This window comes from Acipenser ruthenus, chromosome 6, assembly GCF_902713425.1.
Source record: "Acipenser ruthenus chromosome 6, fAciRut3.2 maternal haplotype, whole genome shotgun sequence".
NCBI classification, from domain to species: Eukaryota; Metazoa; Chordata; class Actinopteri; order Acipenseriformes; family Acipenseridae; genus Acipenser; species Acipenser ruthenus.
In genome coordinates, this window is record NC_081194.1 from 45714040 (window position 1) to 45730139 (window position 16100).

At 44.6% G+C, this 16100-nt stretch overlaps 1 protein-coding gene across 2 annotated transcripts in view; it reads left to right on the plus strand.

Moving 5' to 3' along the window:
* The window catches only part of LOC117410369 (guanine nucleotide-binding protein G(I)/G(S)/G(O) subunit gamma-4), a 60472-nt gene that overhangs the window by 20766 nt on the left and 23606 nt on the right, over window positions 1–16100 (plus strand). For both annotated transcript variants that reach the window (XM_034921547.2, XM_059025435.1), the window contains exon 2: window positions 13653–13760. In XM_034921547.2, the coding sequence (XP_034777438.1) occupies window positions 13662–13760 (99 nt within the window). In that variant the 5' untranslated portion in view covers window positions 13653–13661. The remainder of the gene's footprint in view (window positions 1–13652; window positions 13761–16100) is intronic.

Genomic DNA, 16100 nt, shown 5'->3' on the forward strand with positions numbered 1-16100 from the left:
CACGATGCCACTGAAAGACTGCATTTAAACTGAGAATACTGAAATGTGCTTTGTATTGCTCTGATCCATGCTTGGAGAGAGGATACCTGCAAACTGTTGTCACTATGTAACCTTTAAGATGTCTGGTTGTAACTTTGCAACTTTTATCTTCAATAAACTACACTTATCTGGACTCAAAAACAAAAAGCCCGCAACTTCTCTTTCGCTTCTTCTTTTATTGCTTATCACAACAGACACCAGTACAGGGATTTCCCAGTGCGGGATGATTTCTCCACTTCAGTACTGTGATGATTATACATAGGCCTACAGTCAGGGTCAGGTTTTGGCTCCTGGTTTTCATATGAAATGTCTGTCAGTAAATTTGTATAGTAGTTTTCCCATGGTTTTACTATGCATATACCATAGTTTAAAATGGTTTGCCATGTTTTTAACATGATTTACCAAACAGCACCTCTATGCTTTCACTATGCTTTATTACAGATTTGTTTTTTGTTCATTTATTTATTTTTTTGTGTTGTATATAAGTGTCTGTTAGGACAGGACAAGCTCAATTTATATTATAATTTATATTATAAATATTTTCCAGAAATACACATTTTCAAGAAAGCTGTGGGCCACGACAAAAACCTTTTTGTCGCATGTTGTATTTCTGTGTTCAAAAAATCCAGCACTGAGCTAATGCCCAGATGCCTGTTGAAGATTTGCTGTGTTCTTAGAGAGCATGAAAATGTCAAAGAGTAGTCTCTAGTGCCTAGCAAGGAGTGCATTATCGTTAAGGGAAGCTTCCAATTCCTTTACGAGCAGGATAGATTGTAATCATTACAGCAAAAATATAAAAGAATACAAAATCTTAATGCAATCTAGCTCTGTGGCAGGGTGGCTGTGCGGTGAGGTCAGGCCAGAGTCAGGAAGGAAAAACACAAGCAGTTCTGCAGTTACAAAAAGACGCGGTGTGCGCCTTTTATTTAAATACAACAAAATAAATAAAAGGTTTTAACAAAAAGACTTTGCTCACAGAGCGAAAATAAAAGATTTAAACAAAAATAAATCTCGAACAAAAAATTAAACGATACGAGTCAGGCTGGGCAGTAGCCTTCACTGATCCTGTATGTCTTTTTAGTTTCGTTTTCTGCTTTTTAAATTTACTCTCTCGCTTCTCTTGCTCAGCTCGCTCTCGTTCCTCCTCTGAACACCCACCCAGAGTGCAGAGAGCTGCAGGCTTTTATATCGTGGCCGAGGGGTTTAACTTGCTAGTAATTATTCTATTACCCCTCTGCCACAATCTGCACGAGTTTATTATTTATTCCAGGTAGAGGACGAGCACCAATTTCGCCTCTGCCAGAACACGTTTTAAAATAAAAACAAAACAATAACAAATCATGCGGCACTTCGCCGTCATATATAAATACAATAATAAATCATAACAATAATCATAATAATAATAAACCACAAATACAAAATAATACACTGCACAGGGGCGGAGGGGGAGACCCCGTTCTAAAAATAAATAAACAAAACACTGTACAGGACTCCTCGCCCTGTTACACATCCCCCCCCCTTGTGCAACGCACACTTGGCCCCAACAGCCACCTCCCCCCTCAGTCTCAGAGTCCCGGAAGAGGGGGAAACAAGGTGTTTCTTGGGGCGGCCATGGAATGTCCACCGCCCCCCACTTCTTCGTGGCTAGCAGCTCCCTCTTCCGGGGCTTCAGCCACACACTATCCGGCAGCAAAAATGCTGCGGGGGGAGTGGGTCTCATTACCCCCCCCCCTTCTTCCTGGCCGGAAGCTCCCCTCTATGGGGCTCCAGCCACAGTATTTCCTGCCACGAAAGTGTGGCTAGGGGAACTGGTCTCCTGACCTCTCCCCCCTTTTTCGTGGCCGGCAGCTCCCCTTTGCGGGGCTCGAGCCACAGTACTTCCTGCTGCATGGCAGGACTGGCAGAAACCCCAGGCGAAGCGGAGCAACAGGCAGCCCCAGGGCGGTGCAAGGCAGGCATCCTTGGTCGGTGCAAGGCAGACATCCTTGGGCGGTGCAAGGCAGACATCCTTGGGCGGTGCAAGGCAGACATCCTTGGGCGGTGCAAGGCAGGCATCCTTGGGCGGTGCAAGGCAGGTATCCTTGGGCGGTGCAAGGCAGGCATCCTTGGGCGGTGCAAGGCAGACATCCTTGGGCGGTGCAAGGCAGACATCCTTGGGCGGTGCAAGGCAGACATCCTTGGGCGGTGCAAGGCAGGCATCCTTGGGCGGTGCAAGGCAGACATCCTTGGGCGGTGCAAGGCAGGTATCCTTGGGCGGTGCAAGGCAGGCATCCTTGGGCGGTGCAAGGCAGGCATCCTTGGGCGGTGCAAGGCAGGCATCCTTGGGCGGTGCAAGGCAGACATCCTTGGGCGGTGCAAGGCAGACATCCTTGGGCGGTGCAAGGCAGGCATCCTTGGGCGGTGCAAGGCAGGTATCCTTGGGCGGTGCAAGGCAGGCATCCTTGGGCGGTGCAAGGCAGGCATCCTTGGGCGGTGCAAGGCAGACATCCTTGGGCGGTGCAAGGCAGACATCCTTGGGCGGTGCAAGGCAGACATCCTTGGGCGGTGCAAGGCAGGCATACTTGGTCGGTGCAAGGCAGACATCCCCGGGCGGTGCAAGGCAGGCATCCTTGGGCGGTGCAAGGCAGACATCCTTGGGCGGTGCAAGGCAGGTATCCTTGGGCGGTGCAAGGCAGGCATCCTTGGGTGGTGCAAGGCAGGCATCCTTGGGCGGTGCAAGGCAGGCATCCTTGGGCGGTGCAAGGCAGGTATCCTTGGGCGGTGCAAGGCAGGCATCCTTGGGTGGTGCAAGGCAGGCATCCTTGGGCGGTGCAAGGCAGGCATCTTTGGGCAATGGCGAACTGGCATCCTTGGGCGATGGCGAACTGGCATCCTTAGGCAATGGCGAACTGGCATCCCCAGGCGATGGCAAACTGGCATCCCCAGGTGATGGCGAACTGGCATCCCCAGGCGATGGCGAACTGGCATCCCCAGGCGATGCATGACAGGGTAGCAGTGGTCCCTCGGGAGGTGACGGCGGCAGCGGACCACAAAAACAAAATAATACACTGCACAGGGGCAGAGGGGGAGACCCCGTTCTAAAAATAAATAAACAAAACACTGTACAGGACTCCTCGTCCTGTTACAAGCTCCTATTAAGATGTGTACGTTTTAAACTTTAGTTTGATTGGAAGGACTGCCCCCTCGCCACACACATGATCAGTCATCCGTAAAACAAAAATGGACAACTTACCCCAATACCATTCACTGGATTCACTTCCCTCCACCTTCTTCAGTTACTGCATTGTAAACCACAGGGTTTTATAATGTTGTACAAACGGTCAGACATTGAACCAAGAGGGTTTGAGGTCAAATGTTTCATCTTGTACCATACTTTTCTTGTGTTGTGGGTGTTAGTAGTAAAATGATTAGCATCGACGTGTTGAACGTATGTACCTGACAGTTTCTTGTATTTATTTGCGGGTGACTCATGAAAAAGTTGTTTAGGTGCAGTTCAGTTGCATAGATCAAACTCCATGTGAAATCAACCAGTCAAGCAAGCACCCATCTTTAGCATGAACCTTGACCATTTCAAATGTGTAGAAGTGGATTGCATTGCACAGCTGGGAATAACTGCTCATCATTTCATTTTCAAAACATGTACTAATATCAGTTTAAAAACAGTTATGACCCATGTTGTTTTTGTCAGGACAGTATATCCCATCTTAGGATATTCTATAGCACAAGTTATTGAGAATCAGAATCAGCAAATTTTCTTGGCTGGCTGGCTGTCTCTATGTACGTATTACATACAGTATATCACTGTGACAGGGTGGGCCTCTCTGTTTAGGCACAGCTGGTGAACTTGTTAAGAAGCTCTCTATTAAGTTCCTCATCTTTCACATAACAGGCTGTCTGACACAGACCAACGTGCTGTTCCACTATGACATTTAGTGGTGCTGACATTTAGTGGTTTGCATCCACGCGCTGAAATAGTGTACAAGATCAAATCTCAAACTGGAGGGCATTTTATTTTGTAAGACCCTGTGGCAGAGCAGGGCTCTGCCGTTAGAATTACTGGCAGGGATGGAGTTAAATTCTCCTCCCTGCCAAGGTTGATTGCTTCAGGTGGGAGCAATCCACCAATTAATTATTCAATTATTATTCAGCCACCTGGCATAAAAGGAGGCCTCAGCCTCCCAGTTGGAGAGAGAGATCTGGAAGGAGAAGAAGTGTTTTTCTGTGTGTGCTGTGTTTTGTAAGTTTTTGACCAGTGAAGGCAACGCCCAGCCTGGAAGCTTTATTTGTAAGTTTTGTTTTGTGTTTATTATTTTGTGTTTAAAACCTTTTTGTTTGGCCCTTGTGCTGATTTATTTTGTATTTTTGTTAATTAAAAACTTTATTTTGAACTTTAAACTGTCTGAGCCTCAACCTTGGTCATTCCTTGTCACAGTTGGAGCTCAGAAGTGGGATAACGCCACCTGGAGGCTCAGGGCAGTATTTTTTTTTGTTTTTTTGAATTTTGTGAGTTTTTTTGAAAAAAATGGGCAAGAAGAGCAGACAGAAGCAGCAGCAACAACAGCAGCTGCCACCACCACCCCAAACCCTGTTGGAGGACCCAGCGAGCCTCTTCCCGTGGTGTTCCTGGTGCGGAAAGGAGGATCATCGGTGGAGGTCCTGTCCAGATGGGCCACCAGCTGACTGGTGTGGGCGCTGTGAGGCGGATGGCCACAGCTGGGCAGGATGCCCCCACAACCCGGACCAGGAGCAGCTGCAAACCCCGTCCTCGGCAGCCACCCCACCACTTCCAACATCACCGCCTTCACCACCATCGTGGGAGATCTGGGAGTGGCTGGTGCACCCCGAAGCAGACCTCCCCCACGACCTTCCCATAGCCATCCGCACGCTGTGCCGTCGAGATGGTGAGAGTTGGGAAGAGTGGGAGAGACGGCATCATCCGGTTTCCCTCCAGGATATAGCTAGCATGGTGCTGGATTACCTGGAGGTAGACATGGGAGGGGCTCCCGTCCACTGAAGTAGAGGAGTGGTGCGCTCACTGCTGCCAGTACGAGAATGAAGAGGACGCGTCCCGAGAGCCAGAGGGGGTGGAGCCGCCGTCCCGAGAGCCAGAGGGGGGGCCGCTGCCGTCGCCCAGAGAGGGGGTGCCGCTGCCGTCGCCCAGAGAGGGGGGGCCGCTGCCGTAGCCCAGAGAGAGGGAGCCGCTGCCATCGCCCAGAGAGGGGGAGCCCGAATGTCCACGGCCCGAGCGGGAGGAGTTGGTGCGTCCACGGCCCGAGCGGGAGGAGTCGGTGCATCCATGGCCCGAGAAGGGGAAGCCCACAGGCCCAGGGCTGAAGGGACCAGCAGGGGAAGAATACAGGCTGTTTTCACCACCACCGCCAGCAGAGGGAGAACAGCCGGAGCTGTCTCTCTCTCCACCGCCAACAGAGGGGGAATAGCCGGAGCTGTCTCTCCCTCCACCGCCAGCAGAGGGAGACGAGCTGTTGTTCCTGCCTCCGCCACCAGAGGGAGTCGGGCCGCCGTTCCCGCCTCCGCCACCAGAGGGAGTCGGGCCGCCGTTCCCGCCTCCGCCACCAGAGGGAGTCGGGCCGCCGTTCCCGCCTCCGCCACCAGAGGGAGATGGGCCGCCGTTCCTGTTTCCACCACTAGAGGTGCCACCATCGCTGCTCCTGCTGGAGGGTCCAGGTTCCCTACCAGCGTTCATGGGCTTTGACGGTCCGGGGCCCCCGCTATTGAAGGAAGCTTGGGGGATCCGGCATCAACCCCGCCCACCACCGCCCGCTGAAATAGCCCACCCAAGGGACATAAGGAGATTTAAAGGGGGGGGGGGGGAGTTTGGCCGATTGCGGCCTCCATACTTTGTACGTGGGGGGAGGTGTGTGGCAGAGCAGGGCTCTGCCCTTAGAATTACTGGCAGGGATGGAGTTAAATTCTCCTCCCTGCCAAGGTTGATTGCTTCAGGTGGGAGCAATCCACCAATTAATTATTCAATTATTATTCAGCCACCTGGCATAAAAGGAGGCCTCAGCCTCCCAGTTGGAGAGAGAGATCTGGAAGGAGAAGAAGTGTTTTTCTGTGTGTGCTGTGTTTTGTAAGTTTTTGACCAGTGAAGGCAACGCCCAGCCTGGAAGCTTTATTTGTAAGTTTTGTTTTGTGTTTATTATTTTGTGTTTAAAACCTTTTTGTCTGGCCCTTGTGCCGATTTATTTTGTATTTTTGTTAATTAAAAACTTTAAACTGTCTCTGAGCCTCAACCTCGGTCATTCCTTGTCACAGACCCTTGTTGGGCAGTTTTTGATTATTGAAAATCTGTACTACTGTACTTGCCACATAGCGTGGTTAAAATCGACATGCTATTGCTTTCTACACATAAAATATAGCAGGACACCAGACTGCTTACGGAACACAGAATGAATAAAAGCTTTAAACTTTGTTGCTGCGTTCGCTGTTTGAACAATAACGTTAATTCAGAGTGACTTTACTGATTATGTTGGTACAGTTTTTATAGATATTTTTTGGATTCAATTGTTTATTTCAAATCTTCAGAGTTGGCAACGGGTGTTGGTGAATTGCCAGTGCTGGGTGGCAAACGTGGTATGGTGTTGATGCTATGATCTCCTACAAGCTGCCAAATGTTTACTGCGTTATTAGTTCAGTGTTATGTGTAGCCCTTAAGTTCTCAGTAAACAGTAAACACTACATAAACATTTGTTTAATCTGCTGTAGTAATACACTTCATTCCTGTTAAGACTAGAAAATCCAAACAAACCCTGAAATGATGGGGTGCTGCAACTGTGCATGCAGAGAAAGGTGAATGTTGGAAAAGATGGGCACAATTTTCAAAAAGTAGCATTATTGGAGTATAATAACGGCAGCTTTATTAGGAAGTGATTTTCTATCAGAATGTGTTAATAAAATGAACCTAATAATCAAGTCAGTCAGGCCATTAGGCTCTACAATACTTTCAATTTACAACAATCAGAATTATGTGGAAACAAACAGAAAACTAACATTATGTAATAGCTAGCTCTGTCTACAAGCAACAAACACAGGCAGTTTGGATTCCAAAATGTAAATCAAATGAAACTTTAGTAGAAAATCATACCCCCTTCAGACACTGCATGTATAAGTGTACCATGTTCATGTTAAGTGTCCTTTCTCTGCTATACTTTAGAGTGTATGTCTTGGCAGGACAACCTCTCGTACCTCATAGAAAGCACATAAACAGTTTGAAAAACCTTTACAAAATGACATTAAAAAGATTCAGATGCCCTGTGGCAATGTGCCCCACCCCTGTGTGCATTTCTGTGTTGTATGTTACGTGTGCTGTGTTAATGTTGGTGTGTGTAGGCATTGGTACACGGGATATAAACGGGTCTGTGTTTCACGTGTGTTTAAAAATGTATAATTGTACTTAAGCACGAGGATTGCACATCACTTCATGTGCATTTAAAGTAATTAATATGCGAGCACGAGGTTGCACATAATTAATTCACGTGCTGGGATTCAAGTGAATAATTAATTAGTAATTGAATCCCAGCACAACAGTATATATAGATGCACGTTTTACTCACTCGGGGTTGTGTGTTCGGTGAGTGGAGAACGGGTGTGGAGAGGAGGTAAAATAAACGAGAATAAAAAGAATAATAATAATAACTGTTTAGACTCACCGTGTTTGTTTGTCTGTCCGTCCACTGTTTGTTTAGTGTTAATCCGTTTTGTTTGTCTATTTATTTTGTTTTCAAGTGCCGTGTCCTGTTTTCTGTTTAAAACCTTTTGTTTGTTTATTAAAATACTGATCGCTGCCGCGACTCAGTTACACACAGTACGTCTGTCTCTGTGATTCTTTCTGGTCTGAAGTCATCCACTACAGCCTGCTTGTCACATGCCCTTATCCAGGGCAACTTACAATTGTTACAAGATAGCACATTCTTTTTTACATACAATTACCCATTTATACAGTTTGGTTTTTACTGGAGCAATCTAGGTAAAGTACCTTGCTTAAGGGTACAGCAGCATTGTCCCCCACCTGGGATTGAACCCACGACCCTCCAGTCAAGAGTCCAGAGCCCCTAACCACTACTCCACACTGCTGCCCTTATATATATATATATATTTTTTTTTTTCTGTTGGCATATAGTCCAAACTCTCCCTTATAAAAGTTTCCCATAGTAAAAGCATGATTAAGCACTAAAGCTCAGAGAGGTAAGGTAAAGCATATTAACAAAAGCGTGGCAAACCATGGTAGATAACCTTGGTAAAAGCATGGGAAAACTGCAAAATTACCGTGCAAAAATACCATGGTAAACTTTTATAAGGGCTCCACTATAGAAAAATTACCTATGAACTTCAATCTGTTTGCCAAATAACCATTATCATACTTCTTCAAGATTTGTCAGATATTTGTAGTAAAATAATAAAATCAAACAGTCACCTTTGCCATAGTAGAATGAAAAAGAATCAACTTAAACCTATATTTTTTCAGAATTCATGTACAAGGAATTCTCAAACTTTTTCTAAGTTAGTCCAATTTAATGACTTGAAAATTGAGGCATACAAACAAATACAAAGGATGAATTGAGTTTGTAGTATTTCATGTTTTACTAAATTGTATGAATATTTAGTTTATGTGTTCTTGTTACCGTAGCAATAAATGTTACAGTCGACAATAACAGATGATTTTGAAAGGATATATCCAGCCTGTGTTTGAGTGATCAGTAGTGAAAACAGTATAAAACATTGGATATCATGCAGAATTCTTTGCAAAGCCCCTCATATTGGTATTTTACATATCACCACTTCTAGTACTGCATTCATCCTTAGCTGCTTCATTGAAGTTTGCCCACTTCTGTTCTCACATGTATAATAACACATTTGTCTACCTGTGGTTTTGAAAAAACATCCTTCACTCACTGGTTTTGAACCTACTGACAATGGCCCTTAATTAGTTTGCCCACAACTTTCCCCACATTCTGGATGTATATAATAATCTGAAACAAAAACACATTGGAAATGTGAAAAAATGCCAAGTTTCAAAAGTGCCCAGCAATTTAAAGTAGAGATATCAAAAACACAAGCCAAGTTTCCAGAAACCATTGGGGCAACCTTGCCCAGCACAAAGCAAATAGGCACAACTGTAAAACCAATTGTTTCTACTAACTTGGCTTGTGTTTTTCATGCGTTTGATCTACTTTTATTGTGCCTGAAAAACACAAGCCAAGTTAGTAGAAACAATTGGGGCAACCTTGGCACCCACCGCTTTGACAGTTGTGCCTGTTTGCTTGGTGCTGTAACATACATAATGTTATTTGCATTTTAAATAGTGAGGAGATAGGTTTGTTGATTGTTTGAGTAGTATTGTTCCTTTGGATAACAAAATACTGAGCTCAAGTCATGTGATTTCACAAAAATGCCAGGTGCTCAGTGTTTGTTATTTGAGTTGAGATAAAATTGCCAAAATGAGTTGATTAAGAATCTGTATAAATAGCTATTAGAAAAGATATGATTTTAATTAACGCAAGAACAGCGAAAGATACGACCATGCCCCGCATGAGTAATGAAGATCGCCTGGTTGCTATGGGCATGATTGAAGGTGGCCTGTCTGTGAAAGAAGTTGCCCAGAGAATGAGATGTTCTGCTTCAACAATCAGCAGACTAGTCCACAGAATCCAGGAAACTAGCTCTGTGAGGGACAGACCATGTCCTGGAAGGCAGGGGGTCACCACACCGGCCCAGGACCGTTATGCTGACTGCATTTTTCAAGCCAACCGGTGGGGCAACCGCTACCAGGAAACTTTCACTAGCTGGCTGCAGCTGTACAGGAAGAGCGGCGGAACATCCCACAGCAGTCTATCCAGAGGCTGATCAGGTCTATGCGTCAACACTGCCAGGATTGTGGTAATGCTCAGGGAAGTCATACCCGATATTAACTTTGTAATGTTTTCATTTTGACAGTGTGTCACGTTTTATACTGAAAACTTATCATGATTCTTTGATCTATATTTTTGATTAAATCCATTAGACCTGAGAGTTGCGTTTCTTTTGTGCATAAGTATATAGATGTTAAATAAAAGTCTACATCCCAAAAGTGTGTCAATTATTCATACTTTATTCATTAAAACAAGGTAAAAACAGGTACGCTGACATGTTTCGACATGTTGTCATCAGAGCGTATTAAAAGCAGGACTCCTCAGATCTATTAAATGCACCCAGTACTCACTGTTATTTAACACCATTATCCGATTACTAGAAATAGTAACCTAGCAATCAATGCATTCAATTCATATTCCAGATACTTAACAATCTGCTATATATATTAGTGGCAGCGTATCTGGTCCGCAGCAGGAAGAAATGGAGACGGCACAGGATGCAGTTTAAAGCAGTGAAAACTGCTATTTTTATTGAAGCGTTGGAACAGCAGGACGCTTCTTATTAAATGGTTTAGCTCAGATAGACAGGGAGGTACTCTTTCACTGGTGTCGCTGTGCAGTGGCGGCGCTGCGGCGTGCTCTCACTGGCAGTGTGGGGCACTTTCTCTTGGGCGGCGCGGGACACTCTCTCTCGGACGGCAGTTGTGGAGCTGAGCTCTCTGGAGGCAGCTGCGGCACAGGGTATCTTTCTCAGGCAGTAGTGCTGGGCACTCTGGCGATGCTGGGCTCTCTCTTAATTAACGGGCAGTGCAAACTGCTTGCCGTGATTGTGTATTCTAGATCTGCCCTGTTTGTTAAGTATAGTTTACCACCTGTATTTATTAAAATGGTGTTCATTGCCCGACATAGTAGTGTGGTCTAGTTTATTTTCCTTATGGTATTCTGCCTGGCTGATCCCACCCTGATCAGAAAGAATGAGTGCTACATATGTTCAGCTGCAATCTGCACCAATACCCTGAAAACACAAAAACTATCCGAGCTCTACAGATAGTCACTGCAGTTCTTGCGCTTCGCTGTAACTTGATGTGAGGAACTACAGTTCTCGATAACAATCTCCACTTCAAAACTCACACACACTATAGCATTCACAATAATTTACATGCACAGGCTCCTTATGCTAAACATAAACAGGGATTTGACCATACAATCCCAAAACTAAGCAAACTCAAATGTTTCATGTCCACTCCAGAGTCCACTGCATTAAAATGGGATGTCTCAACTGCTGTAAATGATCTGTGAGCTTGTGCCGTCTTGTAACAAATAGACATCAACACTAATTTTGATTAATATTTTTTCAAACAAAATGTGATTATTATTTTCATAATGGCATTAACATAGCAACACATGTCCGGTGCTATGGTAATATAAATCCTGGAATTACACAGCTCTTACAGGGTTCATTGACTGCATGAATGGAGTTCAGTGAATCTCTCTGCTTGACTGAGCCCAGCTACAGCAATCTTCCTGGCATCACCTGTAATGCCACCTGTGTATTGAGGAAAAGAGAATTTGTGAATTCATTGCAAAACTTGTTCAAAGAAAGAAATGTAGTCTTTATAAAAGTTTACCATGGTAAATTCATTTGCACTGTGAAATTGCAGTTTGACATGCTTTTTCCATACCTTTAGAATCTTTACAATTTGCAGTGAAGATTAATAGGAGAAAGTGGGCTGGAATTAACAATTAATGTTCAATGTAAAAGGCAGTGGCACTTCAATGACCAGGAAATGGTTCTGTACTGCTACACTGGTAAGAGACATACAATGGTACCCAGTGGCAGAGTGGCACAACACATTTCCAGTAGTATTGTACCGTGTTAGTACCACTGGCCAATGTTTGTTCTAGTTTCATTTTGCTGTTTTGTCTGGTAATGCTGTGGTTTGCAAATGGTTCTTCAGAGTAATAAGTATTATGGTATTTCTATGCTATCAGTAGTGTTTTTGCACCTCCTTCAGTGATTTTGAAGTTGAAGCTATGTTGGGTGAGACCTAGCTTTCATTTTAATGGTACTCTGCTGTTTTCAGAGGGATTTTGCTGTGAACAATTTCCTGAATTAAACAATTAAACAATTGAAGGAAACAAGTTTCCCCTAGTCACGTATGGTATAGTTAAAGACTTTTAAGCCTATAAAGTAAAACGTATGTGTTCAGTTATGCAAGAACACTTTTGTAAGTGTATGTCTGACTCCCTGGACGCCTTGAAAAGATGTATGTCTGAAATTCAGCTATGGATGAGTAAAAATGTCCTACAATTATATGCTATTAAATGCTATTGGGGCCCAGATGACTCCTTCTAACCATGACTTTAACATCCGTCACTATTGGAAACTGTACTGTCCCTTTGAGCTCGGGAGTGAGAAATCTTGAGGTCCTCTTTTATCCCTCATTAAACTTTGTAGCACATGTTCGGGCTATTACAAAGGTGTCATCAGAGGAACACAGCACGAATCTGCCCTTTTTTAAACTTAACATCAGCTGAGGTTTCGATTCAAGACAGGACCACTGCAATGCATTGTTGGCTGGTCTTACACATAAGACTCTAAATCACCTGCAACTCGTACAAAATTCATCACTCCTGTGCTGTCTCGGCTGTATTGGCTACTGGTAGCTCAGCGAATAGAATTCAAAATACTCTCTGCATGGTCTTGCTCCTCACTGTCTTGCAGAGTTGGTTCAAAGATACACGCCCGGCCAAAGCCTTCATTCTGCTGAGGCTCATCTCCTTGTGGTCCCTCGTAGTCGTACTAATATATTTGGTGCTAGGGCGTTTAGTCATATAGCCGTGTGAACAGGCTGGCTTGTGTGGTGACGTCAGGCCAGGAAGGAGTAGCACACACAGAGACAGCACTGGGATATGAAGGCGCTGCAGCACGTTTTATTAATAAATAAAAAAATTAAATAAAACAGAACAAAACACTTATACAAAACAAAAAGGCACGTTGGCCAAAGCAGACAGACAAACAGACACAGAACACACAAGTATTGTGTTGCGATAAACCCAGCACGAATAGCAATTGTAATGATTTCTTTTAGTTTCTCTTTCACGTCTCGTTCCACCTCTGAACACACTAACCTCGATCAACTGCAGGTTTATATACATGTGACCTAATACACAGGGGCGGGGCGTACCCCGTCACAAGCCCCATTTCTTTTGGAATTCTCTCCCTAGGGATCTCGGAGACATCTCCTCCATATTCATGTTCAAATCGAAGATTAAAACCTTGTGTTCTATGAGGATGTAAAGCACCCCGGGACATGCTAATGTATAGGGTGTGCTATATAAATCTAAAGGTTGATTGATTGATTGATTGATTTTAAATCTGTACATTCTTTTTTATTAGGTCTCAGTTTACCTGCTTTCCTTTCAGGTAGTTTGGCACATATACTCATTTCACTCTTTTCCCTCACTTCTCATGTCAATGCTGCTGCTGCAGGCGGTGAGGAAGAGGAAGGCCCACACTGATATTGATGAGGACATTTTAATTAAGAAGTACAAGTACTGTAAGACTAGTAAAAAAAAGCATTATTATTTTAAACTGGTTATTAAAGCTGTAAGACTTATTAAGAGATATTTACATATGGAAATATAATTATCACTACATAATTCAAATACATGCACTGTATTTGGACCCACAAATGGCTTTCTACCTGAAATTTGTAACCAAATTACTTGTACTTATTTTAGGAAGACACTATGAAGGACGGCATGGCCAACAACAGCACAGCCAGTATATCCCAAGCCAGGAAATCAGTGGAGCAGCTCAAGATGGAAGCCTGCATGGACAGGATCAAGGTAAGCTCTTCAAACAGTGTCTAGTGCTTCCATAAAGCATGCTTTTCAAGGGCTGCTGTGGCCACAGTGTATCAGGTGTAGACCACTTGTTTTAAACTCATGCCCAGAGGGCTAGACTCGGGGCAGGTGCAGAGTGCAAGCTTTTGGTCAAGTCATACTCTCTCAACTGCAAACCTCTGCTTTGTAGCCAAAAAAGCTACTTAAAGAAACCTATTATTCAATTGTATAAATCCATTTAAATTCAAATACTAAATCAAATCTCCACAGTAGTTTAACAAGCTTTGCCCATTCCTATGTTGTTACTTTGGCATACTGCAGTTAATTTGTACAGAATAAAGGTAACCACATTATGTTATTCTGATGTTATTTTAAAATTATAATGACAAAATAATCACTGGCTCATGTAATCTGCAACCTTAATTTCCAATCGTACACCAAAAGACAAAAACCTTGACCAGCAGGCAGATGGAATTTGTCATTGTAAAAGTTTACATTACGAGTTAAGTATCATCCTAAGATTTCATTACAAACAATTCACAAGCCAATGAAAGGGCTACATTTCCTGCAGTACACCGATCATTATAAAGCCAGGTACATGACCAGTAACCAAATGAATACATTAAGAAAAAACGTGGTCAGCTAAATGTTCTATGATGTCGCTACAAATACAATAGGGAATGTAACCTACAGCAGTTTTAGTGCCTATGACCAATCACTAGAGTTTTGAGCATGTCTTCCATATATAAAAACAGCTGTTAAATAAAAAAAAAATGTATTGATATGAATGAAGGACATTTCTATGTGACATATTATCATCGTCCATTCCCTTTCAAGTACGAAATGTAACCATTACCTGATGGGATATAATCTCCTATAGCCCGAATTACATGAGCACTATTAGAGCTGCTACTTTAAGAGCCCCATATGCGTCAGACATCATCTCCGCCCCCTGGAGATAAATACGAGTGATGCATAAGGCTCAGCATCATTTTCTCTTTCAGCTTTTGCCTGAGGAAGGAGTCCAACCTAGGTTGGGGCGCTGTCTGGAACGTAGCTGCGCCCCCTTTGTACTGCTAAACTCGTTCCTGTGATCAGTGTGGCGTCCGCAACGCAGCTGATCACAATAAAGTCGGTCAGCAGTCTTACAGCTAGCCCTTTTCCCCAAGATGGCTGACCTCTAGTTCCGTCCTACCATCGAGTCTGCCCATCCCTGTGAAGACATACCACCAACCTTACTTAGCGCCCTTCCTGGTCGGAGATTTGCAGCTCAGATTCTTTCTCTCCTGTTCACAGAGGGTCTCCACATAAATGTTTTGGAGCTGCGGGCAGTTCATCTGGCCCTGCAGCAATTTTTCAGAGAGATACAAGGAAGACATGTGCTGATTCATACAGACAACACCACAGTGGTGGCTTACATCAACCACCAGGGGGGTCTCCGGTCTCTCAGTCTCAATCGTGTTGCCGGGGAGCTTTTGTTATGGTCTCACGAGCACTTGTTTTTAGTAAAAGCAGTTCACCTGCCATGGGTGAGGAACTGGGCGGCGGACCGCCTCTCCAGAGAGGGCCCCCACAGTTCGGAATGGCGACTTCTGGGAGAGGTTCGGGTGTGTGGAGATAGATCTCTTTGCGACCCCACCCATTGTCCCCACTGGTATTCCCTAATGAAGAGTGATTTACCCGCTCGGCATAGACATGCTGACCCACAGATGGCCCAGGACTCTATGCTTTCCCACCATTGCTACTGCTTCCACTGTGCGTGGAGAAGATAAGGCAAGATTGGGCCCGGGTGCTCTTAGTAGCCCCAAAGTGGCCCAGGAGAACATGGTTCTCGACTGGCATAGCTCTTGTTCGGTTAGCCATGGTAGCTGCCAGCCCGTCGCGACCTGTTGAGCCAGGCGTGGGGGACTCTGTGGCATCCAGATCCAACAGCTCTGCAACTTTGGGTCTGGCCCCTGAGCAGAGACATTTGAGCCATCTCGGGTTATCTGACAAAGTCTGTGAGACTCTTCAGAATGCCAGAGCAGCGTTTACTTGTTCCCAGTATGGTTATAAATGGGGGATATTCCTGACATGGTGTCAGTTGTGTTGACTGGACCCGACGACTTGCCCCACAGCAGATATACTGCAATTTTTGCAGGACCCTTTTCATGAAGAGAAATCTCCCTCCACGTTTAAGGTCTACCTGGCAGCTATCTCAGCTTGCCATATTAAAATGGACTTAGTCTCTCCAGGAACACACTTCCTGATGGGACAGCTTTTGAAGGGTGTTTGTCCCTCGCTGGTGACTTAATGTAGTGCTGGATGCGCTTAGAAAACCGCCATTTGAGCTGCTACATTCAG